This window comes from Takifugu rubripes, chromosome 17 (assembly GCF_901000725.2).
Source record: "Takifugu rubripes chromosome 17, fTakRub1.2, whole genome shotgun sequence".
In the NCBI taxonomy this organism is placed as follows: domain Eukaryota; kingdom Metazoa; phylum Chordata; class Actinopteri; order Tetraodontiformes; family Tetraodontidae; genus Takifugu; species Takifugu rubripes.
Genome location: NC_042301.1, coordinates 4,021,410 through 4,046,750, shown reverse-complemented (window position 1 = coordinate 4,046,750; position 25,341 = coordinate 4,021,410). Strand labels below are relative to the sequence as shown.

The window sequence follows — 25,341 nt, the reverse complement described above, 5'->3', positions numbered from 1 at the left end:
AACACTTAAAGTTTGGCCCCAAAACAAATGGTGAAAACCCAAAATAACCTTAAAAAATCAGCGATATACAGCGATAACGACACTTATGGAGGTGGTGTTTGCCGCTGTACCTCTCCCTTGCACCGCGCTGTTCTGCAGAATCTGCTCCACTCTGATGGCCATGTTGGACACGTTCTGGGCGATAGCTTGGATCCTCTCCACCAGGCCGGCTGGCTGAAACCTGTGCACACAACACGCCCAGAAACATGAATGAAGTGGAAATAAAGCCAAAGCAGAGGATGAGGTGCTAACACAATGCTGTCACAGATTGGGGCTTCCCGTGTTTGTCTTTGAATCCATGCCGGTCCCAAATAAAAAAAATATGTCCTGCCTGACAAAGCACAGGTCAAACATTATTAAGTCCTTTATTCTGAAACCCTTTGCTGCCTATTGAATGTCTTTCTAGTGCCAATGGCAAATGCACATGGTGATTTGTGATTTTACGGCTGCTAATGTGAGCTGGGAAGCGCGTTAACTCAATTCATTGCACAGGTCACGATCTTGCACTGTTTAGTCCATTAAAATCCATTAATTCTGTTTTAACACACAATCCGTGCAGCAATTAGACAGTTCTGTAATGATGTCCAGAATCAAACCACTTCACAGTGTAGGCTAATTTTACAGGGTGGGTGTGTGTCTCTACTGCAGGAGTCTCCATCAATGGGCCATTAACAGGAACCCAGTAAAGGTTCCTGCTCCAGGCAGACAGAAAGCGCGCCTCATCTCCCCCCATGATTAGCTCCTTCCTCACGTGTTATCGTACGACGAGCATCCGGTGATCGAAACTTGTGATGTCACCGTGGAGACACGACCATCGAGAGGGCCAAGTGAGAGGAATGGCTCCCGTAAAGTTCCTGCCTCCCCAAGGATTTACCGGGAACTCCCTCAGTGGAAAACGAGCCTATAATGAGCCCTGAAAAACTAAATTATGAATGAGATAATGGGCCACTACCACTAATGTTCCAACAAACAGGCGACAAAACGTCTCCGACAGAGGAACAAATTACTGCAGCCTGTTTGCGTCATGCAATCCTTCGAAGTTTGCTTATTATTCCCATCTTTAGTCTGCACCGATTCTCCAGCAGATCTCTCTGTTCTTCGGATATTCTCTTCCCTTCCCTCTGATCTGGCTCTCTTTGCTCTCTGTTTTGCATCTCAACAGTTGCGGAAGTGTGACATGTAAATTGTTAGACACTTGGTTGGAGCGTGAAATGGAATGAAACCTGTGTTGTTAATGCAACCACTTCCCAGGGGTGAGAGACTTTTAAAGTCGGGGGGAGGGGGATGTCGTGCTGAGCCCAGAAAGTTTGTATCACAAATGCTCATTAAGTCCATTTAAGTGACTTGATTTCACTTCGGCAGATGGTCGAAACTCCAGAGGCTTATATCTAGCATGGAACTCCTTGGAGGAGGAGGAGGAGTGGATGATGATGTCGATGGGAATTGGTCACTGTGCGCTTCAGATTTGCACAGCTTGGCTAAACATTAAAAATCAAATCTCAGCGCAGCTTGTAAAAGCACCATTTGTAACCATTACTAAGCCCAGTTTAGACCTGTGAGCTTTTATTTAAGGACAGATGCAGCTGTGTAGAATACCGAACATTAGACAGAGCTGCCAAAAAACGGGAATGTTTCAACGCTTTTAGCCGCAGGGTGGAATTAGGGAAGCCTTAGTGGGAGCACGAGGAGATCTGACATGTGCACTCAAAAGAGTCAGCTGTGGTGGTTTAGGCACCGAGTCAGGACGCCTGCTGAGAGTTGCCCTAAAGATGAAGCTGGAGAACCAGGACGCGCTGGAGGCATGATGCAATCATTACAGATCTACATAAACGTGCATCCTCTCTGGATCTCAGGTGGCCAATAAAGGTTGGATTACTTTATTATCGCTTGTAATTAACACAAGTTATTTGCCTGAAGCAAATAAATATTTTCTAAAAGGCTGCCATTAACCAAATATTGAAATTAAAGTTTTTACATGGCACAAATCTGCAGGCAAAACCTGTGTAGTTTAGTGAGAATTCCACTTCTACACACAGCCCTGCGAAGCATTTTCATCCCTTCCTGCATGATTCAACTCTTGGCGTTGGCCCAGGTCTCGTACTGTAATCACATATGTAGCCTTGAATGTGCTTGAAATGGTAAATTAGGGGCATTTTTCCTCTGGGCCATTTCCCCAGGGAAGGGTGACATGAACATCAGAGGTGGCATCAATCAGCGACCACGAGGCGCTGGTAGTTTGGCCTTCAACATCAGCCCATTTTAAACCGCAGTGTCGGGAAAAAATAGGTCCTGCTTTTATGCTTCTATGTGTCTTATTTTCATCCTTTCCAGTGAACGCATGAAGCAGAAATAACACCTAAACAATAATATTGAAGGAAAATTTGAATGTTGATTATAGGTTGACTTGGTGGGAGAGCAAGAGGCTTTTGAATGACAGCTACAGCATCAAAACATGACACAAACTATCATAATTAAGGATGATTCCAGCCTCCACGGCACCGGTCCGTCCCGTTTTTATACCTGAGTTATACCTGTGTCTCCTGTTACTGAGCGACAGTGGTCGCTGGCCTCCGCGTGACCTCACCAGATAAGCCCACCTTGAAGAGGCAGGAAGCTTTTCGCTGAAAGGCGTGCTTTGGAGAACCGGGATGAAACGCAGAGATGGGGGAGACGATCACACAATGACAGGAGGAAGATGAAGGAAATGAGGAGGAGGAGCGAGCGGGCCAAGGCAAACGCGGCAAAATCTGATAAAATGACGAGCCGCTCGTCGTCTGGAAGGCAACAAAACAGCTTGACTGAAACAATAAAATATTTAGATCGATCAAAGAATACAGGGATACGCATATTTGAGGGTCCACGGATTTGTTCTCCTTTTTTAAAATGGGATTCAGATAACTGGCAGAAGATAAATCACCGTGTTTTCCTCGTTTCTCGGCAACACCTAATCAGCTTAGCGCCCTAGAACATCCCATAACCATGTAAAACAGGCGCAGCATGTGGATTTTTATCTTAACGTCCTTTCATTTTGCATGTGTGTGTGTGTGTGAGTCCTGAAGTATTTTACCACTGTGATCTTAAATCAGCCCAATGATTTTATTTTATTTTTTTAAAAACTCAGAAGAAATCAGGGCTGCAAAAGAGAATCTTGGGCCAAAAAACATCTCCAAATGCAGATCAGCGACTGCACGTGCACACACACTTTATCACACTTTACAGACGGATGTGCAAGAAAACGTGTTATTCTGCTTTTGTCATCTCGGAGTCGACTAATTAGGCGAAGGTGTGTTCTGAAACAAGGACTGAGAGTGCACCACTCTTTCTTCTCCTCCCTCTTTGTCGGCCACACCGTCCCCCCCCCCCTCCCTCCCCTGCTATTCTGGCTCCCCTTTCTGCTCTAACGAGTGGCTGCCCCACGGGCGAATTCTCAGTCTTCATCCTCAGACATCAAGTCCCATTCGCTGATATGCAGGAGAGTGTCAGGAGCAATGAAGCTCAGAGAGAGACGAGACTCCTGCACAGTCAGTGTGCGCACGCCCGCGCTGCGTTTGTGGACTGTACTGTCTTTCAGGAAAAGTGAGCGTCAACACACGTTCATTCCCTGCTCTGTAAATACACATAGTAAGTAGGAAGTGTGTGTGTGCGTGTGTGTGTGTGTGTGTGGGAGGGAGAGATAGAGAGAGAAACCTTAATCCTGCAGGGTTTAAACTTGGACAGAGGTCTCTACCCTGGTCCGATGCCCAGATCGGGTTTAACAGCAGTTCCCTTAAATAAACCAGCGCCCCCCCCCCCCCCCCCCTTAGCAACAACACACGCGTTATATTATCATTACAAATGTACCTGATTTAAATGCACTTCAAAGGTTCAAAGGTTATAGTGGTGTAAATGTTCACACTGACTAGAAAACGCTCCAGAATCTGTCATTTGTCCAGTGGCACATAATTACAGCAGGACAGTCACCAAACATCGATTTCAGCTACTATTTGACCTTACCCCCCCCCCCCCCCCCCCATCCATATCCAGCCACATTACCTCCTTCCTGCAAATATTGACAAATCTAATCGTCCCACATATACCTGTCTGTTCCTGAAGTTCTGTAAAACAGGGATGGCGACGCCGAAGGCATCGCTTCCCATCGCGGCCTGAGAGCAGAACCTTTTCCCCCACATTGAACAGCCCATTACTGGACATTGATTGCAGTTAACACCGACGTCAGGCCGCATTAATCGCTGCATCCTCCCGCTTCAGCGCTGCGGCACTGATCAGAACCTCCGCGCTTATCCGGGATCATTTAACAAGGTTTGAGGAAGTGAGAGGATTTGTGTCAGGGCGCATCACGTCAGCGCCCGTTTGGTCAGGGCGTTTGAAAATGACGGGGAATTAAAGCGACAACCTCGAGTAGAGAACACAAACTGGGGATTTTAGCGCTAAAGAGCGCCTGATAAAAGCCGCCGCAAGGTCACCCGGGACTTTCAGATAATAGACCGTTGCAGAAGCATCTCCAGGGGGTGGAAATAGGAAGAAAAAGAATAATGATGCAATGCCTGAAGAGACAACAGAAGTCAGGTCAGCAGCAGAGGGACATCAAGGTGTGGATGGAGGTTGAGGTCGCGGAGAGGGAAAAGTCAGCGTACCTGCTGATAGCGGAGCTGAGCTCGTCCAGGCGCCGGGCGTCGGTGGTGGTGTTGTCCAGTTTTGACAGGTTGTCTATCCTCTTCAGGATCACCTCCAGCATGTCACTGATCTTCTTCAGCACGCCACGTGACTCCACGCCTCCCAGCACTTGAAAAGGGGGGGGGGGGGGGGGGGGGGGGGGGACAGGAGATGAAGAATGAGCTGACGAAGAGCGAAGCGCTTTACAAACTTGTAGGAAAAGCACGTGCATTAATCACGACGCTCGGGGGCCGTTTCTGGCCTGCTGCCGGGGATTTTGTCCCTTTTCGCTTCACTGCAACAGAAATCCAAAGCAGATTTCTCCGGGACAAATGTCCCGAGTACGAGCCGTGGACTTAATTAACTCGACTTGGGCTCCATTAAAGACAAATATATCAGCAAATATCACCAAACAACTACTTTTTTTCCCCCCCAATGCAAGTATCAAAAGCAATTTTTCTCTTTGCATGCCACATATCTCACATGTGATATATTATTCATAGCAAATGTCGAGTCGAGGCAGAGGCCACATTCGTATTGGTATCAGACGTCTCATTCCCAGGTTGGAGACAGGATTGGAGGTACTAATGCACCGGGCACACAAAATATACATCCATCTAAGAGAAAGGCCCTCATCTAAATCCTTTTGGCCACCAAAACGGAGCGTTATCTGCGTAGAGATATACACACACTGCAGCCAAGACGTTAGCATTAGAACGTGAGATGGTCAGAAAGTTGGGGGGGCAGGACATGGAATGGAACATGGTCTGGCTGGATAAAAGGTGTTCCAACCCTCACTAAGATAATCACGCCCACGTCTAGACGCAGACGGTCGGCACTGCTTTCAAGACTGAGGAAGTCGGAGGCACAGGAGAAGCGCTCTTATTTAATGGCCTTGCAGACCCAATTTACAGAATATGTTTCAAATGGCCGTTTTAAAAAGCCACTTATCATTACAGGGTCATTGTGAGCATGATAAAATAGGAGCACTTATCTTGGGATGCTGTCAGACCAGCCGTTTCTGTCCCTGAGCTTCTGTCTTTGCATAATTTGAAGTCAGTGACAATTCTAATGTTCTTGTTCCCAAATCTGACTCCTCAGCAATAGAATCATTCATCCATTCATTCAACCATTCATTTGTTTGGTTATAGAGGAGAGGTTGTGAAAGAGGATGATTCGATTTTAGCCGCTAATTCATAATAATGTGTCACGCCTGTGGGTTAAGTTGGCCCTTTTTTGTCCTGTCTCCGTGTTGGTTTTATTTTGAAACTAACTCTCCTCTCGTTTCAGGTCACATGCTCTTCCTCATGTGTCACCAGTCCGATTGTCTTCCCTGATTCCTGATGGTTTCCAGCTGTTCCCCATTACCCCCCCCACCATGTGCTTATAGTCTGTGTCTCCCTTTTTGCCCCTTTTCTAGATTTCTTTTAGTTCAGTCGGTTTTTTGTTTCATCCCTCCTTGGAGGCGTCTTGAGTTTCAATAAAGACTGTAACTTCCTGAAACTCTGCGCTCGAGTCCTCCGAGTGAGTTTTGTCATAATGAGAATATCATCTGTGTGTCTGTGTGTGTGACATTTTAGCTTTTAATCATGCAACACTGAGCTACACGCTATGTTTTGTGGCCCGCTTCAATCAGCACAATCCACCACATCACAACAGGAGCGTCGCTGGGCGGCTGAAACGGCGCCGTCACACCGGGTTTTTCAAACCGTGTCATTGCTTTGGGGCTCCCCGAGACAGCGACGAGCCGCCGCTGACCCGACTGCACCTCATTTTAAGGCCAACACACCCAGAGGCCCTTAGCCGTGCAAAGTAAATCCACTAATTAAAATACCGTGGCAGGATGTGTATCTCCGGAGATCAGAAAAAAGCTGTTCTAAGGCCCCTGCCTGCTCATAAACAGGCTCTTTACTGTCGCACTGCGTAGCGGTTGCTTTTGTACTTCTGGAAGATGAATGCAGAAGGTGAGCTCAGAGTCGTTGCATTTCATGGCATGTTGGCTTAGCCGGTGGCCTCGGGCGAACATTCACACAGTCCTGCTTAAGCCTTCTGCCTGGGCTCAATATTTAGTGTCACAGCACATCATGTTTCTCTTGAGGACTGTAATGTGTGAAGCGTGAACAGAACCCTCGTTAGCGTTTCTAAAAGCGCCACTGAAAACCGGGAGGGGGGTCGTTTGTTCCCGCGCACTGTGGGTGCGAGGGGAGAGGGAGACGGTAAGCAACGAAGTTTGCAACTCTTAAATCACACCCAATTATCGGTGTCGGGGAAAATCCGTATGCAAACCTGCCGTTTGAGCAGAATTCAAACGCACGGCTGTGGCTGAGTCTGTAAAATTGCCTTAGCATGTCCGTCATCTGCCAGCTTTGCAGTAATGGAAATGACAGCGCAAAATAGCTTCGACTTGCATTAAATCAGTTTTATCATCGCCGTAAATGTCAGAAAAGCATATTGCGATCCCAAAAAAGTGTCTCTATGTGTCGCTTGCCTCGCCATCAAAAGTGACTTTTCATATCTCTTCAGAGCGTGGTGCATATTAGGGGAGATGAGATCATATGTAGCACGTCACGCCATTAGCACCTCCGGTGTGCTCACGCCCTTGTGCACCCTTCCCCATTTCTTATGGAGAAGCATTGTCAAAATAAGAAATAAAAAAGATTTTTTCCTCAGTAGCCTACAGTCGGGACCTCAGGAGGACAGCTGGAACCCAGAATGCAAGAATATATATGCAAATGAATCTTTAAATTGAAATATCACATGATCATAAGCATTGTTGGTGAATATTCTCCGTCTTCCCGGTGAAGGAAAATCTTGGTTTAAGAGACTGGACATTCAGGTGTCATCTGTCGGCTTTGGGATGGTTCTGCATCATCTTCCGAGTCCATCTTCCATGAAGATGAAGAACCTGGACGGCACCTGAATGACCTACATGGCTGCACCCACCAAGAGTGTGAACACATCCAAAAATTATTAATTTTTTATTTTAACACGAGGCCTTCGCCATAAAAATTTCAAAGGGCGTGAATACTTCCTGTACCCACGATGTGCAGCTTACGCTCAGCCCGTGACTACAAACATTCACACATCTGTGTGCATAAACTATTAAAGTCTGTGTTCCAGAACAGGCCAGTCTGCTGAATGGCTGCTGGAAGAAAAAGCCCGCATAAAATATGAAAAGAAACCCGTTTGTGGTGGGTCGGATGACGCTGCTGCTGCCCTGCTGGATAAGAAATCCTGCTTCTTTGTCTTCTTCTGGCACCAGAGACTAGTTAAACTGACAAAAACCGAGACGTTTCACATAATCAATAGAACAAAGGTTAATTAAAATGCTCAGAACGTCAGTATCAAAGCACCTTATTGGTAAAATAATGGAGCATGAATCGTCTTCCTGTCAACAGAAGGTGCTCAACGCGGTGGCTGATGTTTCATTGACACTTCCTTACTCACACTTTGCTTTCCCATCCACCTCCTCGTGGCCCATTTAGCTCCATTACCCAAATCTTGAAATCCTCCTCCTGATACTTTAAACTTCGCCTGGTCTGCAGTAAATTCGCCCGCTAAAACTCCTCGCTCATCCATCAGCGGGCCGGCCGAAATAGCAGACTGGTGCCTAATGTTCTGCTTCCAATCTCCAGCACGTCTCCTCTTCTCATTTGCACTCCCACATCCAATTACTACAAATTACATGCAGTTTAATTATTATGGTGCTACTGGTCATTAGCTAAGGAACGGAGGGAATCCTGAGCAGATGGAAGGAAACATATAGCAACAGCAGGGGTTTCAGCATAAGGAAATGCAGAAAATGAAGCATGAGATGAAAATACGATGCTGGCAATAAAGTAAATACTGCATAATAACCAATAATGCAGATGGCAATTTAATAACATGCACAAACATGCGACATGGGAGCGGCATAACATGCAGCAAAACACAATAAAATAGAATCCGGTGCTGATGAGAGAAAAGCCGCTGCTCTGGGTTCACTCTGAAATATTTATTTCTCATCCGATGTGACATTTTCCCACCATTCATTCAGCGATGTCAAAGCAAACTGGATTTGGTGAAGGCGGATTATTTATAGAGGGGACATCAAACACCCAGAGAGAGAGACAGCTACAGCCCCCGCTAATGCTGACAAGTTCTTTCAACATGGTTCGATGGGATGACGGCATTATTCCACCGCATTTGAGCTGCGAAGTTGGGGTTTTTTGAGCTGTCCTGACCTTTTTGACCTACATCTCTGTTTCCTTTGTCTCCCTCCTACCTGAAATCTCCTGATTTTCACATTCTGGCAATGATAACACCCCCCCCCCCCCCCCCCCCCAAAAAAAAAAAAACAGCCGCTACACAAACCGAACGGCAAAATGAGACATTGAAAGCAGAATTCCTTATGACCCGGCATCTTCTTTATAAAATAAATAGGAATTAAATGTGAACAATGCAGCCGCACAGCTTGATTCCTTCCACACGTGCACCATCTACGGAAGCATTCACATCACATCCATGCGTCATCTTGACAGTCTTGAACTTGAACTCAGAAAATAGCCCTCCCTCGGTTGAAACTGTACGCCACGCCAGCTCAGAGAGACATATCTGCAGGGGCTCTGTTCACCACAGCCACGTCCGCCCGCGTTAGTGTGTCAGAACACACACTTTAGCAAACGAGACGCCGCGCCGTGAAGAAAACGCGCTGCTGAGAAGAGGAAGAAAACGTGTTGGATGTGACCTTTTCACTCCTCTGCCTCCACAGAAAAAAGCGTCGACATTTTGGTTGACTTTTTGTGAGTTTTGGTTTTGGTTTCAGGCATAAAATAACATTAGCGTTCCCAGTAAAAAGCAGCCGGGACACTGAAACGTGCACGTCTAACATGCGCTGTATTTTAACCCTGTCTGACGCATCCATGTGTCTAACAGAACAAACTCTCCAGGCTGCCAGACGCCCTCAAAGATTTCCTTTTTTATCAGAGAATCTTACATGTTAGCATAAAAAAATGTTAAAATTATACATAATATTGACATTAATGCTAATTGTGTCCATTTTCATTTCTCTTTTTACGCATCTGTTCAGTTGTCCTATAACCGGACCAGTTCTAGGTCCAGACAAACATTTTACAGCGTGTATTTTTCATCCCACTCTAAAATGGGACTCTGCAAACAACCAAACACCAACAGAAGTGTCAAGCTGTTCACGACTGAAACAAAGCAGACGGCATCCTTGGATAACAAGCTCGCAACAGCTCGCTGCTCTAAACCAGCGCTGGCCGTCCCTCCGTCTGTCCGCGGAACACTTACTCTAACAAACAGGATGAGTTTAGGAGCTTGAGAGCAACGCGAGGAACACAAACAACAGCAAAGATGGCGACTCAAGCAGGAAACACCAGTCACCTCCGATTCCAACCGACGCTCACACTGTTGTGTAACCTGCAACAAGCATTTGACTGCTCACACACACACATCCACACACACTGATCTGTCCGCTGTCATCTTAATCCGGCTGCCATGTCAGCCCTTCCAACCCTCCGTTTGCAGCCCTGCCTAATTGCATTATCGTTCGGCTGCCTCGGACGCGCGTTTCATTCTGCGAAAGCCGACGCCGGGCCGACGTCCCGCTGACAGTGTCGCACTTGGAGACGAGGGAGCGTTTAGGAGAAGCGGCCCAGCAGGGGGCGAGTGGACCGCCGCGGTCCCACCGTTGCACGAAACAAAAAACCATCACAAGAGTGCGTGAAAACGACACATTAAATCCCAACAAACGGCTTAGCAATTATCCAGTCCCGGCGTCGTGGAAGACCTCGTTTGAAATATTGACGATGCTAGCTAGACGGGGACACTTGGAGGTTGTTTGTCCTTGTGAAATGTGAGTCGTCCGCGATGGCGTTGTGCATCTATCTTATAATGTAGCTTAAATGAGTCATATTTCAGCAGCTAGTTGGACCCAGAGAGCTGTATTTACACTGAAAAGGTAACGATTAAAATGGCGCCGCATGTTTCCGCTGCACACTTGTTGCTGCTCGTGGATTTGTTCTGTTTTATTAGGGTGGAGTTCAAGATGAGGCGGCAAGTTAATTGAAAGGTGGACCTAGAAAGAGGGACGGCATCGATTGAAGGGAGAAGGCTCGGGAACACTCGGCTGGCGAGATTTTCTTCTGAGAGAAGATGGTAGGAGCTAGTAATTCGCCAAGCTACTGAAGAGCACTACAGAAAAAGAACATTTGGACGACGACAACATCATCACCGGTTACTTAGCTGCAACAAATGGCGCCTGGTCAATGACAGCGGTTACAGCCATTGATCAGGTAATGGTGTGATAGTATTGATTTGTCCTGCTGCAGACAGCAGTCTGAGCATTTAGCTTAAAGGCAGGAGCATTGTTATCCTTCACACAGACCCAACTAATAAGGTCCAAATGGAAGAAACCATTTTAATGTTGATTTCTTTCTTTTTCTTTTTTTACTTTAACTCGACCCCTTAAGATCAACGGGTAAAATACTTGTTTTTTCAAATCTCATGTGGTCATTTCTTGAATTCCAGTCAAACAAATAAGCTTCTCAGAGACTCTTGAAGGTTTTCCATCCATTATTGCATTTAGGTGCCGTCCATGCAAGTCAAATATGGGCCATATTGTCCCATAATTAGAAAAATAAATATATGCATAGAGACAAAGCCTTCAATAAACGCATTTCTTTGCAATTACATTGCATTGCTGTCAGTCAAGTCTGGATGAAGCCACCCAGTAAATTCACATTAAACTCCTGTATTCAACAGAATCCTGTTTAGAATATATGAAATTAAGTTGACCTGTTATAAACAATAAGAGATGTAGCTTTGTATGCATAATTCCTCCTTTATCTTCCGTGTTTACTCTACGTCTCCTGGGTTTAAACCATTATCGGATGCTAATACAAATGATGAATATAGAACAGGGAGCTGGTGTAATGGTGTCTTTCACTGGTAGCCAGCTTTGTGAGTCTCACAGTGCTGACAGATGTGTGCGCACTGCTAATATTAACACAACCGCTGTGATTTCTGGTGTCACATCATTATCGCGAGCAAAGGAACGCTTTCCTCTGTGGCGAGCGTGCGCGGCAGATGGTGACAAATACAACAGATGACCATAATTCCTATCGACTGCGTGGCAGCGGTGCCAGTAAATAGAGCTTATATATATTCTGTATGTATATTGCGCGTTAAAATTCAAAAGGGAATGATGCGGACAGGATGAAGCACAAAATAAGTGAAGAAGCTTGTGAGAGCTGCGCGCCGCAGGAGGCCTCGGCGTGATATTTCTGTCCGCGGTCACGATCCAGCCCTCCCAGCAAGTTCGCTATAATAATAACAGGTCTGGAGGTGACAAATTGCTGGTGCACATTTCTCAGAAAATTGGTTCTTGCTCTCATTTAGAGACGACCCCTTCCATCGACAGAGGTCAAGTCAACCCGTGCTGCGAGAGCCGAGATGGATGCACAAAACAAGCGCGCGTGCACGTTGGACAGGAAGGCAGAGAAAAGCTTTACATCGCGCAGCTTTAGGAACCGGACGGGAATCTGCACTTTATATATCGATATATATTAATGCGTTTGTTTGATGCCATCAAAAGTACATTTATTTTGATCACTTTAATGAACAAATACACAAAAAGGCAACATTAATGTCAAAAATCAGCGTCCTTCCTGTTCACCAGAGGCAAACCGGGGACATTAATCTTGTGATTTTACTGTCATTTTATAAACAGTGCTGGTGATAACTGTTGTTTTTTTACATTTGCTGTGGAGCAGAAGAGGAACTGCTATAAATCCAGAGGCTGCATGTGCACCAGAAGACGTGTTTGTGCGTGTGGTCGTGGAAGCCGTTCACGAAACCGCTAATCTGCTAATCATCTGTTTTTGGACGGATGATGCGCCGCGCAGCTGACAAACAACTCAATTCCCACCATTCGAACGCCAGCGAAACATTTTAACAATAGAGCAACGGACAAATTGCTTTTAGAAAGAACCCTGTCTCCTTTGTTTTCTCCTTATCTGTCGATCTATACCGCATCCCCTCTGCCCTGAGAGACATGTCACTTCCTCCTTGCAGCATTTCCTGAAATAGCTCCAGAACCCTCACAGGCAATGCAAAATACTCCCAAAACAGTGAATAGAATATTCTTTCCAATGCTCAAACCACTGCTGGTGGCACTAGCTTGAGCTTGGGTTTGATCTTTTTACCACACCAGGAGCACCTAAATGTTAGCAAGGGATTGGAACTTTACAGCAGGTGGTTGGGAAATGCCAAAAGGTGAGGATAGGTGCAGGTGAGCGATGCCATCGTGCAAAAAGCTGCGCGTCCGTTCGGTCGTCCCTCCATTAGCCAGTTTGTGTAAAGTAACCGAAGCCCTCCGCAATGCAGCAAATGCAGCAGTCGGCATTTAACGCGAGGAAATCCTGATCGACGATCTTCAATATCAGACGAGAGTGAGTGGGGAAAGGGAGGTAAGCAGAGGTGAGGGGGAAAACCCAACGCTACCATATAATTATTCAGTCTCCCACCGAAAACTTAATATATTCTTCTCAGAGGAGCAGAAATGAGGGTGCAGAGACAGAGAGAGGAAGGGCTACAATAGAAGATGGGGTGCTTTTATGACTTCATTAGCCCTGGAGAAACCAAAGCAACTGAAAACAGTGCAGTCCTCACATTTTTCCACCTAATATTACCTAATATTATTGGTGCAAGGCTGCAAAAAGAAGACCCAAATAAAGAGTTTCTAATCTATTGGAGAACTGAGGATCTCTTCTGAGGGGGAGGAGGAGCAACTGAACAACTATTATAACAAAATATGAAGAAATTGTGATTGGATAGGACCAGTAACACCAGTCAACATCACCTGGAAACCGGAAAGGCTTCCTTGTTAGCGTGTGTTGCATTGGAAATTGCCACATTCATCCTGTTGAGCTGGGCATTAGCAATCAAGCTCGTTCTCCAAAGAGAATATTTATTATTATTATTAGTGCAGCTGGTGATTTACTCTCACTCCCAGTTCTATTTCGGACAATAAGTTCCTAATTTGCTGCACATGGAGGCGCGAGGCTAAAGCAGGTAACACTAACAGCAGCGAACCGGCGCCGCTGTTGAGTTGAGCCGGCTGGAGTTGGATAACCGCCAGTGATTAATGTCTTTGAGCAACGGCGCCCTGTGACGCCGTGGTGGGTTCATTATTCAGAGCTGGGTGAAGACGAGCAGCAGGAAAGGCCAGAAACACCAACATCCCACAATCACGATGTGAGGCGTTACTACAGCGCAGCCTTTTACATACCAGTATATTAATAATGAATCTAATTAGCCAACTACTGTACATTAATATCATTGACACGCAAATATAATTTTGTACTGCAATTTATCCTGACATCCTGCTGAAGTGTATTTAAATGCCCCAAGTGTGATGATGATGATGATGATCCATTTGGGAAATATGACTAATATTGATTTTAAACTGCAGCGATATCACATAAAATGATATTGGAATAAGGAAATTCCCTCCTGAGCAACAGCCCCCAAACATGCCTAGAAATTATTTTATGCTTTATGCCTAGAAATGGTGAAGGCGTCCAACAGCAGAATGCATCCTGACACGCCACCGAAGACACAAGCATCACCGCTCACAGCCAGCAGACGAGGAGAGAAGGGAACGAGGTGCCGCACACACACACACTGTGACGGCCCACTAGGTGGCCTCACGTCTGGGTTTAATATTTGGGATATGGTGTCTTTGGCTGCGCCTGGTCTGGTGTTGTGCTTGGCCTGCAGATGGAGCTGTCTGGACCTGTTTGGGAGGCCACCACTCCAGGTGGGGCTCATTAACCTGATGAACCAGTGATGGCTTAAAAACCCATGTTCAGGACGGAGATGGGGCTGATCGGGCCGAGGGTCAGCTGCTGCCGAACGAGATTGGAAACCTTGCCGAATGCGTCCACTGGAGAGTGCCAGTCCCGTTGTTAAAGCCTCGTTGGGATTATCCTCGTTGGATTCTGATTATACCCTGTTGCACCCTACTGCTTTCACCGTTACCATTGACTGTTCACTTTACTTTTCAATAAATCCCTTTTTGTTAAAAGTGCTTGGTCTCCCCGTTTATGTTGTGGTCATTCGGAGCCAAGTGGTCATGACAACACACACGCACACGCACACGCACACGCACACGCACACCACACACACACACACACACACACACACACACACACACACACACACACACACACACACACACACACACACACACAAGAGAGACAAAAGGCTGACAAAGGAGGAGAGGGACAGTTTTCACCCCAGGCTGTGAATACTTTGAAAAAGTACACCAAGTGAAGCAGGTCACCATGTCCGTCCAAGGAAAGGACGGACACGACAGCAGAGAACGTGGGAAGAGCTTCCTCATTAGTGGGGAGCACAGAAAAGGAAACTATCTGAGGCGAAGGTTTAGAACTGAAATGTTCACACAAGTCTGGAGCAATCCGCTGTTGGACCATCCCAAATCCAAAACCAGCTGGAAAAAGGAGAAGAGGGAGGAAAAGACGATACAGTCCCTCGTTCCCTACCTCCGTCTTCCTCTACTCTCTTCGCAACGCCGCCTCCACCTCTTCATCCCCCCCCGCTCACGGCTCTTGATGAGTTTGTGAGCCGCTGAGGAGAGACGAGGATTTCGGAGACAAACCATCGTGCTGATCCTCCAGTGGAGCCTGATAATCCATTGAAGCAAGAGGCGGCACAGTGACAATCAGCTAATACCTAAACAACTGTTATCAGAGAGAGCATCCTCCTGTCTGGTGACAAAGCCCTCCACAAATGTGGCTGTGATGTGCAAAGAAAACATCGGAAATACAAAGAAATGGACGGGTAATATAGAGAAGAGCCTCTTGTCAACATTTGCTCGAGTTGCCTCGTTGTCCCTGATGATTAAAATAAAAAAAAATCCACAGAAAAATGCAAATTTAAAACCAAAACAACACCATAAAGATCAGAGAATTACTGTTGTGTTATGATGTCCGTGCAGTTGTAAATCAGATGTCACGCGAACCTCCCAGCAGCGCTCGTTAGCATAGCTGGCTTCCACTGAGACTGGTTTTAAGAGGAGGGAATCAAACGCTTGCTGTGACCAGCCTGGGCCAGAACAGAGAAATCATGGCTTGGCAGAGCCCAAACTGCAGCAATCAGCACTACCAGCCAAGGAACACACTCTCACAAGGTTGAAATGGTGAAGGTCCACCGCGACAGACCGATTTATCTGCTAGCGGGACATAATTAGAGACGGTTCTGAGTAATTCGACTTTGGTGCGTCAAGTGTCCCCTATCTCAGAGCAAAGATCGGCCCGGTGACTCTAGCTTTAACCATCAAAAAGAGCCGGCGGTACTAAAAATCTTAATTAGAATCTCCATGGCTCGACCTTTATGTCAAAATTATTTATCCTCCGGTGCCCCCCCCCCCCCCCCACCGGATGCGTGGTCCCTGGCTGCAATGAGGCTTCCGAAGATGACACGGCGTTCTTCTGGATACCCGGGCCGTCGGGCCGCCGTGGCGGCGAGGTCAAGGGTCATCGGCGGCGCGTCAACTAAGGGTCGCCCTGGTTTTCCTTGGTTCTTGCATTGTGCCACTCACAACAAGTAGTCGTCTGCATAATGACACAGCGTCGTGGTTTTTCCGTGCGTGCGTCTTGCCGTGCACGTGGGGGTTTCGTGTTGTTCTTGGAGGACCCAGATGGATCAGCCTATGTTCCATTCCCAATCTTTAGAACCCTCGCGTAGCACAGGCATAGACAATCCAAAAAAGGACACGCTTCAGACACACAGTAGACAGGGGGGGGGGGCGTGCACGTGCATCCACATGTGGTTGTAGAACGTTTGTGCGCTCGCTCCCGATGACTCGCGCTGGAAACATCAATGATCTGCCTCTTGCTCCCTCAGCCAGCTCTGATGCCGCAGCAGTTATTTATTCTCATTGATATTTATCGCTTTGTTTCCATGGTTCATCTTCCGGACCGTCAGACTACAGCAAACATCCCATATTCCCCCGAGAGCTGACGTACCCTTAACCCACTCCCGCCGTCGTTCGGTTGCTCCTGCGCACGCTTCGGCGTGGAGGCACCTCTCCCAGCGCCGAGCGGTCGTCTTATTTTTAACTGGAGCGGTGATTAGAAGTGGCTGGCCTTCACAAAATGACCTTTGACCTTCACTCTTGGCACCGTGCCGAGCAGGAGATTATAATGGAGTGCCTTTTTTCATTCCCCACCCTGCCGCTGGCAGTCAGCCTTCATCAGGGTCGCGCTTATACTGTATCATCAGTCAGCCGAGGCGTTTGTGGCATTTCACCGGTGAAACGGGGGGTTCAGCTGGCGCGACTGCAACACCCTAACAACCGCCAGTGTGCAGGGATACAGAGCTTCGCTGGTCGTTATTTATGCGCCCATTTGCTCATCAAATCCCATTTCCATGGAATTTTCAGCAGTTGAGAACGCGTCACCCTGAACTCTGACGGAAGAGAATTCTGGAACAGGAACACAGTTATTTCCCTTCTCCTGCCAGCAGTTTTCATGTTGTGGGAGACTGGCGTGAAGCATCACAAGCCCCTTTTTTTTTATTTTCGTCTCTCTCAGGTGATCCAATCCCCGTTCAAGCCTTCCTGACTCTGCCGGTCAGCCGTGGTCTTTGTCAGAGAAAACGGCTTTTGCCGGCGGCCGCCATTACCCTTCTGAACTCGGCTCACCCGCCAACGCAAACTACCGCAAGAAGAGTTGGAACATTCACTCACGGCTCGGATTTTTCCGGCTTGTGGGTACAACAAATGTTCTTCGCCGGATCAGCCTGGAACCGGTTTCAATGGCCAGATTGATTTCAAGGAGTAGCTGGAGATTTAAATAAATAAAAACACCAAAAACAAAGCAAAAACACACTGATTCTGATACTGTCTTTGAGGTCTTTGAAAAAATTAATTTTCTTTTGAAGGTCTGAATGGCCTCCTCACCTAAATAGGATTTCAAGCTGCCCCTTTAACCACGTGCAAAGTGATCTCGGATCATCCGGAGCCTGGGAAGCTGAAGCTGACGCAGTCAGATGAAATAGTGGTGGGAGTATCTCGAGCTTTTATCCATATTTCACATCATCTTCCTTTTGCTTTGTGGCTATCTGCCAGAAAACAAATCTGATTTGCTGCTGTCTGAACAAATATTAAGAGGGCCCAGAAAGGGTACCGTCCCTCAACATTCTGCTGCTTAATTCTTCTGTGGAGGTCTGTGCCACGTTGTCAGCCACCGGCCGTCATGCCTACGAGTATTCCCATATATCACACCAACATGCGAGCAGAATGTTTGACCCTAAGAGAAAATAAAGCTTTCCATCACCGCACGACGCCCGAAAGCGACAGTATAAGCTGGACCGCCATTGATCAGAGCATCTCGATAGCCTCCGAGCTGCATCGTGGCCTCACATCCCAACCGCTTCATAAATCCTCTTCTCCTCGGCCCGCTGATTTAGCTTTCATCGCTCGACTTCAAGTGGGAGAAAATGAGCTTTTGGTTTTAAGGCTAACGACGACAGCGGGTAAAATTGACTGAAGAGGGAGGAAATTGCAGTGGGAGTTTGGCGAGTGCGCGGGAAAACATACCTTCTGTACGGATGGTGAAGGGGGAGTCCCCAAGTCTCTTGGCTGAGAACTGTCCCCCCAGAGACGTCATTAGAAAGCAGAGGCTGAAGAAGCCTATTCCCACCACGAATATCCTGCAACACAGAGGGAGGAGAGAGGGAACAGAGGGAAAGGGAGGGTTAGGCAGGTAGACGGATTTCATCTGGAATGGAGATAAAGAGATATTTTAGGAAATGATCTGGGAATTGGGCAAAAGCAGGTGGCAGGGAGTGAAGATGAAAGCAGAGCGGGGAGGCAGGAAATAAAGCGACTGCTGTCAGATGGACAGGAGACGTTCAGGACAGAGTGACCCAAAGAAGTGAGAATGATTACGGAAAGAGAGGACGGAAGACGCTGGTCGAGAAAGAGCCATTCCTAAAGCCGATGTGATTTTTAATGCCACATCAAAGGCAAAAATCAATAAAGAGAAGAAGAGGACAGGGGCCGGCACGAGTATGTGTCATTTACAGCGAAAACAGGAGCGTGACAACAGATGGCAAAGATAAATGGGCCCTCAGACTGGTGCGGCTCCAGCCAGAGCTTGATTAAGGGCACAAAGTTGGCTCCATCTAAGGACAGAAGGAGCCGCTTCCTCCTGATCCACAACCCATTTACGTCAGTGGAAATCAAACGCTTCCCTCGCTCAAATGTTTGAATCAATATTTAATGTCTGATAAGACAAATTCTTTCCTGACCAACATGAGACCTCCCGGAACTGGAGACGGGAGCGTGCACGACGGCGGGCTCAGATCTTTGACATGAAAGACTTGCAGTTTTCGAGCGGAAAATCTGCTCCCGGTTAAGCTCATCTCTGCAGCGACGCCACAGCTCAGAGGTTATCAAATGATGACAAGGCTTCTTCTGCACCCAGGGCGGCAAACGTGTCCGCGGGTCGGCTCGGCCCGGCCCGGCCCGGGAGACAGAGTGACACCGGAAGATCGGTATGACAGAAGGGGGCTGAGACAGACACCACATCCCTCTAAATATTGTCATCCTGGCATTTTTAAAATGGGAAACAGGGCATTTTTCATGCTTCCTAGTTCCAGGCTTGCCCCCAACCTTTAACTCCCGCACCCGAAAGTGGCAGCCGGGATCTGGACATAACAACCGAATGAATTATTCATCACTCACTTCAGCAGAAGGGAAAAGCTGTTTGCTTTAACATAGGGGCGGCCTGAACCCTGACAGCACTTCCTGGAAGACTAACATATGTAGATCTGGTCACGCAAAGGGAAAAAAGAAAAAGAAAAAGCTCTCAGTATTTATGAGGACATAATAAACGAGCTCCTATCAACGGCCGCTTAAACTAACATTTGCTGAAGAGAACTGATTGACCCACAGGGATCACAATGTTGAATAATCCGTTTAGTATAGAGCCGCGGTGGTTTGGCACCATCCCAGGGCGACCCTGCTCCGTGACGCAGCCAATGTGTCTTTTCCCGATTTGGAGCCGTTTAGCTTTCAAGGACAGCGTCGCCGTGGCGATCCGTGGCCCCGGATCTCCCTGAGGTTCCTGGCCATCCCGAGAGCAGGCGACTGATGACATCAACTGCAATGTTACACTGAAAAGAGTTCCTCACAAACTGAAATTAGCTGATTTTTGGGGGGTAGTTAGTGCCAGAATCTGGAATTTCTTTAGTGATTTAGCTTTTTTGACTTCAATGTGTGTTGTGATTAAGTGTGTAATTAAGTGTGTGTGTGTGTGTGTGTGGGGGGGGGGGGGGGGGGGGGTCATACGCATACAAGCTCATGGCGTCCAGACTGAACTTCTCCAATCCCCATCAACCATCATCACGCTCCTACACTGACAGCTCTCGTTAGCTCAGCCCCGATCCATCGGAATATTGCCCCCATCTGTTCCAGGCACATTGCAGATTTAATTGTAGCAGCTGAGGACTTCAAGACAGCGACATGTTGATCCGGAGGGATCCATGGTGTCAAGAATGGGAGCAGTGCAGCGGTCTTCAAGCTGGGAGCGGTTGGTGCTGCACAGAAGAGCAGAGGAACGCTTCCTCCTTCATATCTTTCATCAGAGAAAAGAGAGGCTGCTACTATAGTCGGCAGAAATGGAAAATCTGTAACCATGAAGTTATCTAATCTGCATAATCTCACTCGATAAAAAGATTAATGCACCATACAGTGTGAGTGTGAGTGTGAGTGTGTGTGTGTGTGTGTGTGTGTGTGTTCACACACTTGTTTCTCTCTTTAAATGGCGTTCCGTGTGTGACATGAGGGGATTAGGCTTTGGACCTGCCTGAAGAGTCTTTAATTAACAGGCTTAAAGTAAATGTTTTGCACTGTATAATTGGATCAGATGGACGGTTCTGCTATCAGCTAATTGGCTTCCTTAAACATACAGACTTATCTGATTTAGCCCGAAGGTGGGTGGTTTTGAAGCAAGAGGGGTTCCGTCAGGCGTGGAAGAGACTTTTTCTGACTCACTTAAACACTTTCAAACTGTTTGGATTCTGCTGCCCTTGGCAACGATTTGGAAAATCAACACCAACCACATCCAAGCAAGGAGAATATCCCACTTTAACGTCTCGCATAAGGACCCGAGCCGTCATTTAATGAGGACCAACCTGTGATTATTCTAAAATAATAAAGATAAATATGGTGTGAACCTACTGCAGATACTGGATCGAGTAATTTTTTAAAGCTGCTTCTGCAACGTTGCTCCCAGGAACCTTGAGCACATTCAGCGATCTGAAGCGGGAGTTAAGCGTCCCTGTTGCTGCAGCAGACGCTGGAGGTTCCGAGTCAATGAATTGGCAGGAATCATTTATTTAATTTATGAATTTGCAGGAATCATTTATGCTTCTACAAACCTCCGTTCGACTGCAGCTGGGAAATAACCCGACCCGGCAGCCACGGTGACGCCGCGCAGCAGGAAACTTAAGTTGGCGCCGCAGCTGCGAGCATTTTTCCTGCTTTACAGCTGCGCTGCTCGTTTATGCGTGCGCGTCTGCGCTGGGTGCATCGTTTTCAGGGCGTGTGCGCGTTCGCGCAAGCACGAGCCCCCTGTTTGACAACTCGCGGCGTTCAAAAAAACGGAAAAAAAAACCAAAAGCACAGATATCGTGGGTTGTCGTGCACGCGCAGCGCGTGTTCGGGGGGGGGGGAGTTGTCTCTTACCTGAAAGGCTTGAACGTTAACAGACTTCTTCTGGCCATTGTTTTACCGTCGGCGTCGCCAATGATCATTTTCCAGAAGCAGCGACCGCTGACATCGTTGCTAACCTCCCATCACGGAACTTCGGGCGGCCAAACATGTTCACCGCGTCCCGTCCGACAGCGGTGCACGGCGCCGCGCCACTGGGTTATGACGCACGGACGCGCATCCCGGGGATAAAAGGAGACCAACTTTTATTCAGGGTGTCCGGGCTGATGTCTCAGGAAACGCGGTTTAGTGCGTTATTCCATCCTCAGACAAACACTCTGATCATGAGCTTTAGTCCAAAATTCTGAAGTTGTCTCTTTCCCTCCCAAAGAAAGGCGTTGTTGCTTTCCCGCATGCTGGTAAAAACATTTTAAATCTCTTAAACCGGTAGAGAAGGTGCGGGCCCATTCAACTACACCAACAAGCAAACGCGATTGGGACAATTTGACGGCCGCGTCTCGTGGTCGTTCAGGTCTAGCAACTAAGCTAGTCAAAGTAAAGTAGCTAACATCCGGTAGGTAATTTCAAAATAAAATCAATACGGAGATAATTACCACGGATATTAGTGTTTACAATGACCAAGCCAGACAGTGTGGTTTTTTTAAAATATACAATGTTCCCTGGCTGATTTAGTTAGCTAAACTCACTTACGAAAACCACGTTATTGAAACTATTGGCATCTTATTTTTGTAGCGAATTCAGACCGTTTCCAGTTTAGCTGCCATCAATCTCGGTGATTTGACACTCGTTGACGAAATGAATGCCAGCCGCTTTCTGTACGGCAAAGGCATCATCATCATCATCATCATCATCATCATCATCCTCATCATCATTAGCATCATCAGCATCATTATCATAATTGAGAGAATACTACAAAAGAAATTATGTACAGTGAAGAAGAAAACAGTGACAAGGACCGATTTAATCCCTCAATGAAAGCTCGCAGTTGTTAGTGACCAAAATCTCTTGAATAATTTGCTTTTTAAAGTTTGACTGTTGCTGTTTCTGCAGCGAGAAGAGAGGGAAACACTGCTCATGCGCCTGAAGCCCAGGTGATAATTTCAGCACCACGGACAGCTAATCATGGAAGGGTGAAACAAGCGCCTCCCAGCGACAAGTAAAGGTACAGCAGCTGGGTAAATATGACTTCATTCACGTAGTTGTAATCGTGATAATTATAATAACGTAAACAATGTATTCGGGTTGAAATATACTGAGAGAATTGTGTTGCAGAAATGGGCAAGGACACCTAGTGGGAGTCTTGTTTAGTAAAAAGATTTGCAGCCAGTCCTGGCACAGATTATCAGACTCGGTGTTCAGCAGAGCATTGGAGCATAAACTGAAGCAGCGATGGGCGCAGGACCTGACTGGAGATGACAGTGAATTCTCAGACTCCCTTCTTGCTTCACTCGCACCGGTGCGTGTGGATTTGAGTGACAGTCCACCGCCCATGTTGATGAAAGAGCGGTGGGCACGAATCCATTGGACAATAGGGTTTTCACACCTCGTGTGTGCGTGTGTGTGTCTGTGTGTGTTCAGTAACATGTACATGGAGGTCCCATGTAGTATAAACACTCACACGTTCTGACCAATGCAGTTTAAAAAGCAATCTGGAGCTGGTCGAAGCTTTAAGAGCAGACTCTATGCTCCTTTTCATGTTGGCTATATTGTCTGCTGGTGAATTAGTTAACAGTTAATCGTCAATGTCTGAGCCGCTACGAAGCTTATCAATACTGGCAGTATCGACCAGCACGATAACGCAACAGCACAGGTGGGAGCAGATCCACACTTAATAGCCAGAAGAATGTCCTCTGTCAGCAACAGACAGATGTTGATCAAGTGTTTCAGCTGAATACAGTCCCAAGGGGCAGGTGGTTATTTATCGCTCCCATTTAAAAACAAAGATCACATTAAGGTCCAATATAAATGACATCACATCATTAGAGTGTTCACCTTACATAAGACCAATTAGTTTTGCTTGAAACCCACAGGCTCGTGTCACACATTTTTGATTTCCATGCGCTGTTATCTCCATAAATAGGAATTAAAAGGACCAGCACTTCAAATGAGATAACCAGAGATTGTAGAGGACAGAGAAGGAAATCCCAAGAATTTGATGAAGCACAATCGAACCAAACAAGGCGTCTTAGGTGCGATAAGGGTTTCCCCTCCAGCCATCTCACTTAATCTACTACCTCAGTTTGAAAAGACGCTTTTATTTCTGAAGAAATAAATACATCCTGCAGATAAATGGTAATGAAGATAAATCTGCTGTTTTTCGTGGCCGTTAAACAGAAGAGAATAGAAGTGCCGCCTTGAGCCGGTTATCTAAACCCTTTTCTGCCATGCTGGCCATCTTTAATATAGAGGTACGAACATTTTGAACCCATGACATTCAGCCCCCTAAACAAAGATTGCTTGGCTTAAGACACGCACACGCACACCTGTAATGGAAAAGCCCGGGCCGTCCGTCATTCCATTCAACAGCTCCACTCTTCGTCACATCCAATTATTTCTCAATGACCAAAATCTCCCCCCGCGTTGGACACAGAGATCAGGGCGACAGGCGAAAGAAGGGCGAAGCAAATTAGACACAACAGCGAGTAACGACCAAAATCAGCGGCGACACCAGGGAAAGAAATTAGCGGGAATCTGATTGAGCCGTCGGTGATGAATTAGGGGAAACGGCCCGGTGCTGGAATAATCGCCCCGGCGACCGCGGGCTCGTCTGTGTGAGCTTTAACGCCGGTGGAGAATTGTGAGGCTGATTGTCAGAGCTGCTTGACCTGAAAAAGACAATTTGCATTTTCATTAGACTGGAGATTGTTTCATTTCTCCTGTGTGTTGGACACACACACACACACACACACACACACACACACACACACACACACACACACACTGGGAGTCCTGGGAAGGTGATGCTGACATCAACCTTTTAACAAAAACAAATTAAAAGAAAATGTGCCAAAAAGGTAAAAAAAGAAAAAAAAAGAAAAGAGGATTATAATCAATCGCTGTTACCTGAGCAACCTGCTCCAAGGAGAGATGATCACAGGATCTGTAGCATGAAGGACATCCTTTGCTCCCCGGAAAGAGGAGAAGACGTGTGGAATTCAGGAAGAGCTGCAGACTCAAGGCTAACAAGCAAGTTTAATGAGCACATCATTGAACTTTTACTGACAATAAAGCTGATATGAGCGCGTAATATTGGACAGTTCACCTTCCAAAGATGTGCTGGAGGAGGACAAGAGACACGAACTTAGCTACCACGCGAGAAAGATCAGAGGATAAAAAAAAGTGATGTCTGAACAGATACCAGGACGCATTTAAGGTAACTGTAGGACTCACTCACAGGTGAAGAAATTGACATGAATTAATAAAAGGGTTTCCGGACTTCAGGGCTGCACAAACCTACCAAAGCTCCAGTCGTTCCTTGTTCTCCTCTAGGCTGCAGAGCACGACTGGGAAGCAGGAAATTCCCATCTCCACGGCTGCAGTCCCCGTGGTGAACGGCATCCCCCGCCGTCCCAGCAGATGGGGGGGGGGGATGCCTGGATGCTGACTCAGGATCTACAAGTGGGAGCAGTGGCTGTTTATTTGAAATATAAACAGTATTTACATATTAGCCAGCTTCTAAAAGCTCTGCTGTGGATCTGCTTCTGTGGAAGTTGCACCTGGATCCGAGCTAGCGGTGCTCTGCCAGGAGATTCCGCTGCCCACAGTGAATCTGGGTGTGTGTTTTATCTCCTGGAGGACATTTTCACAGGCTTGTCATCTATAAATGGCCTCTGATCCGTCGTGCAGTGTATCGGTGTAGTGTCAGTTGCCTCTGCGGGCTTTTT

General features: G+C 46.9%; 1 protein-coding gene across 3 annotated transcripts in view; it reads right to left on the bottom strand.

Moving 5' to 3' along the window:
* LOC115253357 (alpha-1,6-mannosylglycoprotein 6-beta-N-acetylglucosaminyltransferase B-like) overlaps positions 1–21,950 on the bottom strand; it is a 47,489-nt gene extending 25,539 nt beyond the window's left edge. For 2 of the 3 annotated variants that reach the window (XM_029851365.1, XM_029851367.1), the window contains exons 1-4: positions 21,473–21,950; positions 18,320–18,432; positions 4,674–4,821; positions 111–220 (exon numbers count right to left, since the gene is read on the bottom strand). In XM_029851365.1, coding sequence (XP_029707225.1) covers positions 111–220; positions 4,674–4,821; positions 18,320–18,432; positions 21,473–21,540 — 439 coding nt within the window. In that variant the 5' untranslated portion in view covers positions 21,541–21,950. The remainder of the gene's footprint in view (positions 1–110; positions 221–4,673; positions 4,822–18,319; positions 18,433–21,472) is intronic. The other variant, XM_029851366.1, reaches the window with a different exon arrangement.
* Between the last annotated feature and the right edge of the window lie 3,391 nt (positions 21,951–25,341).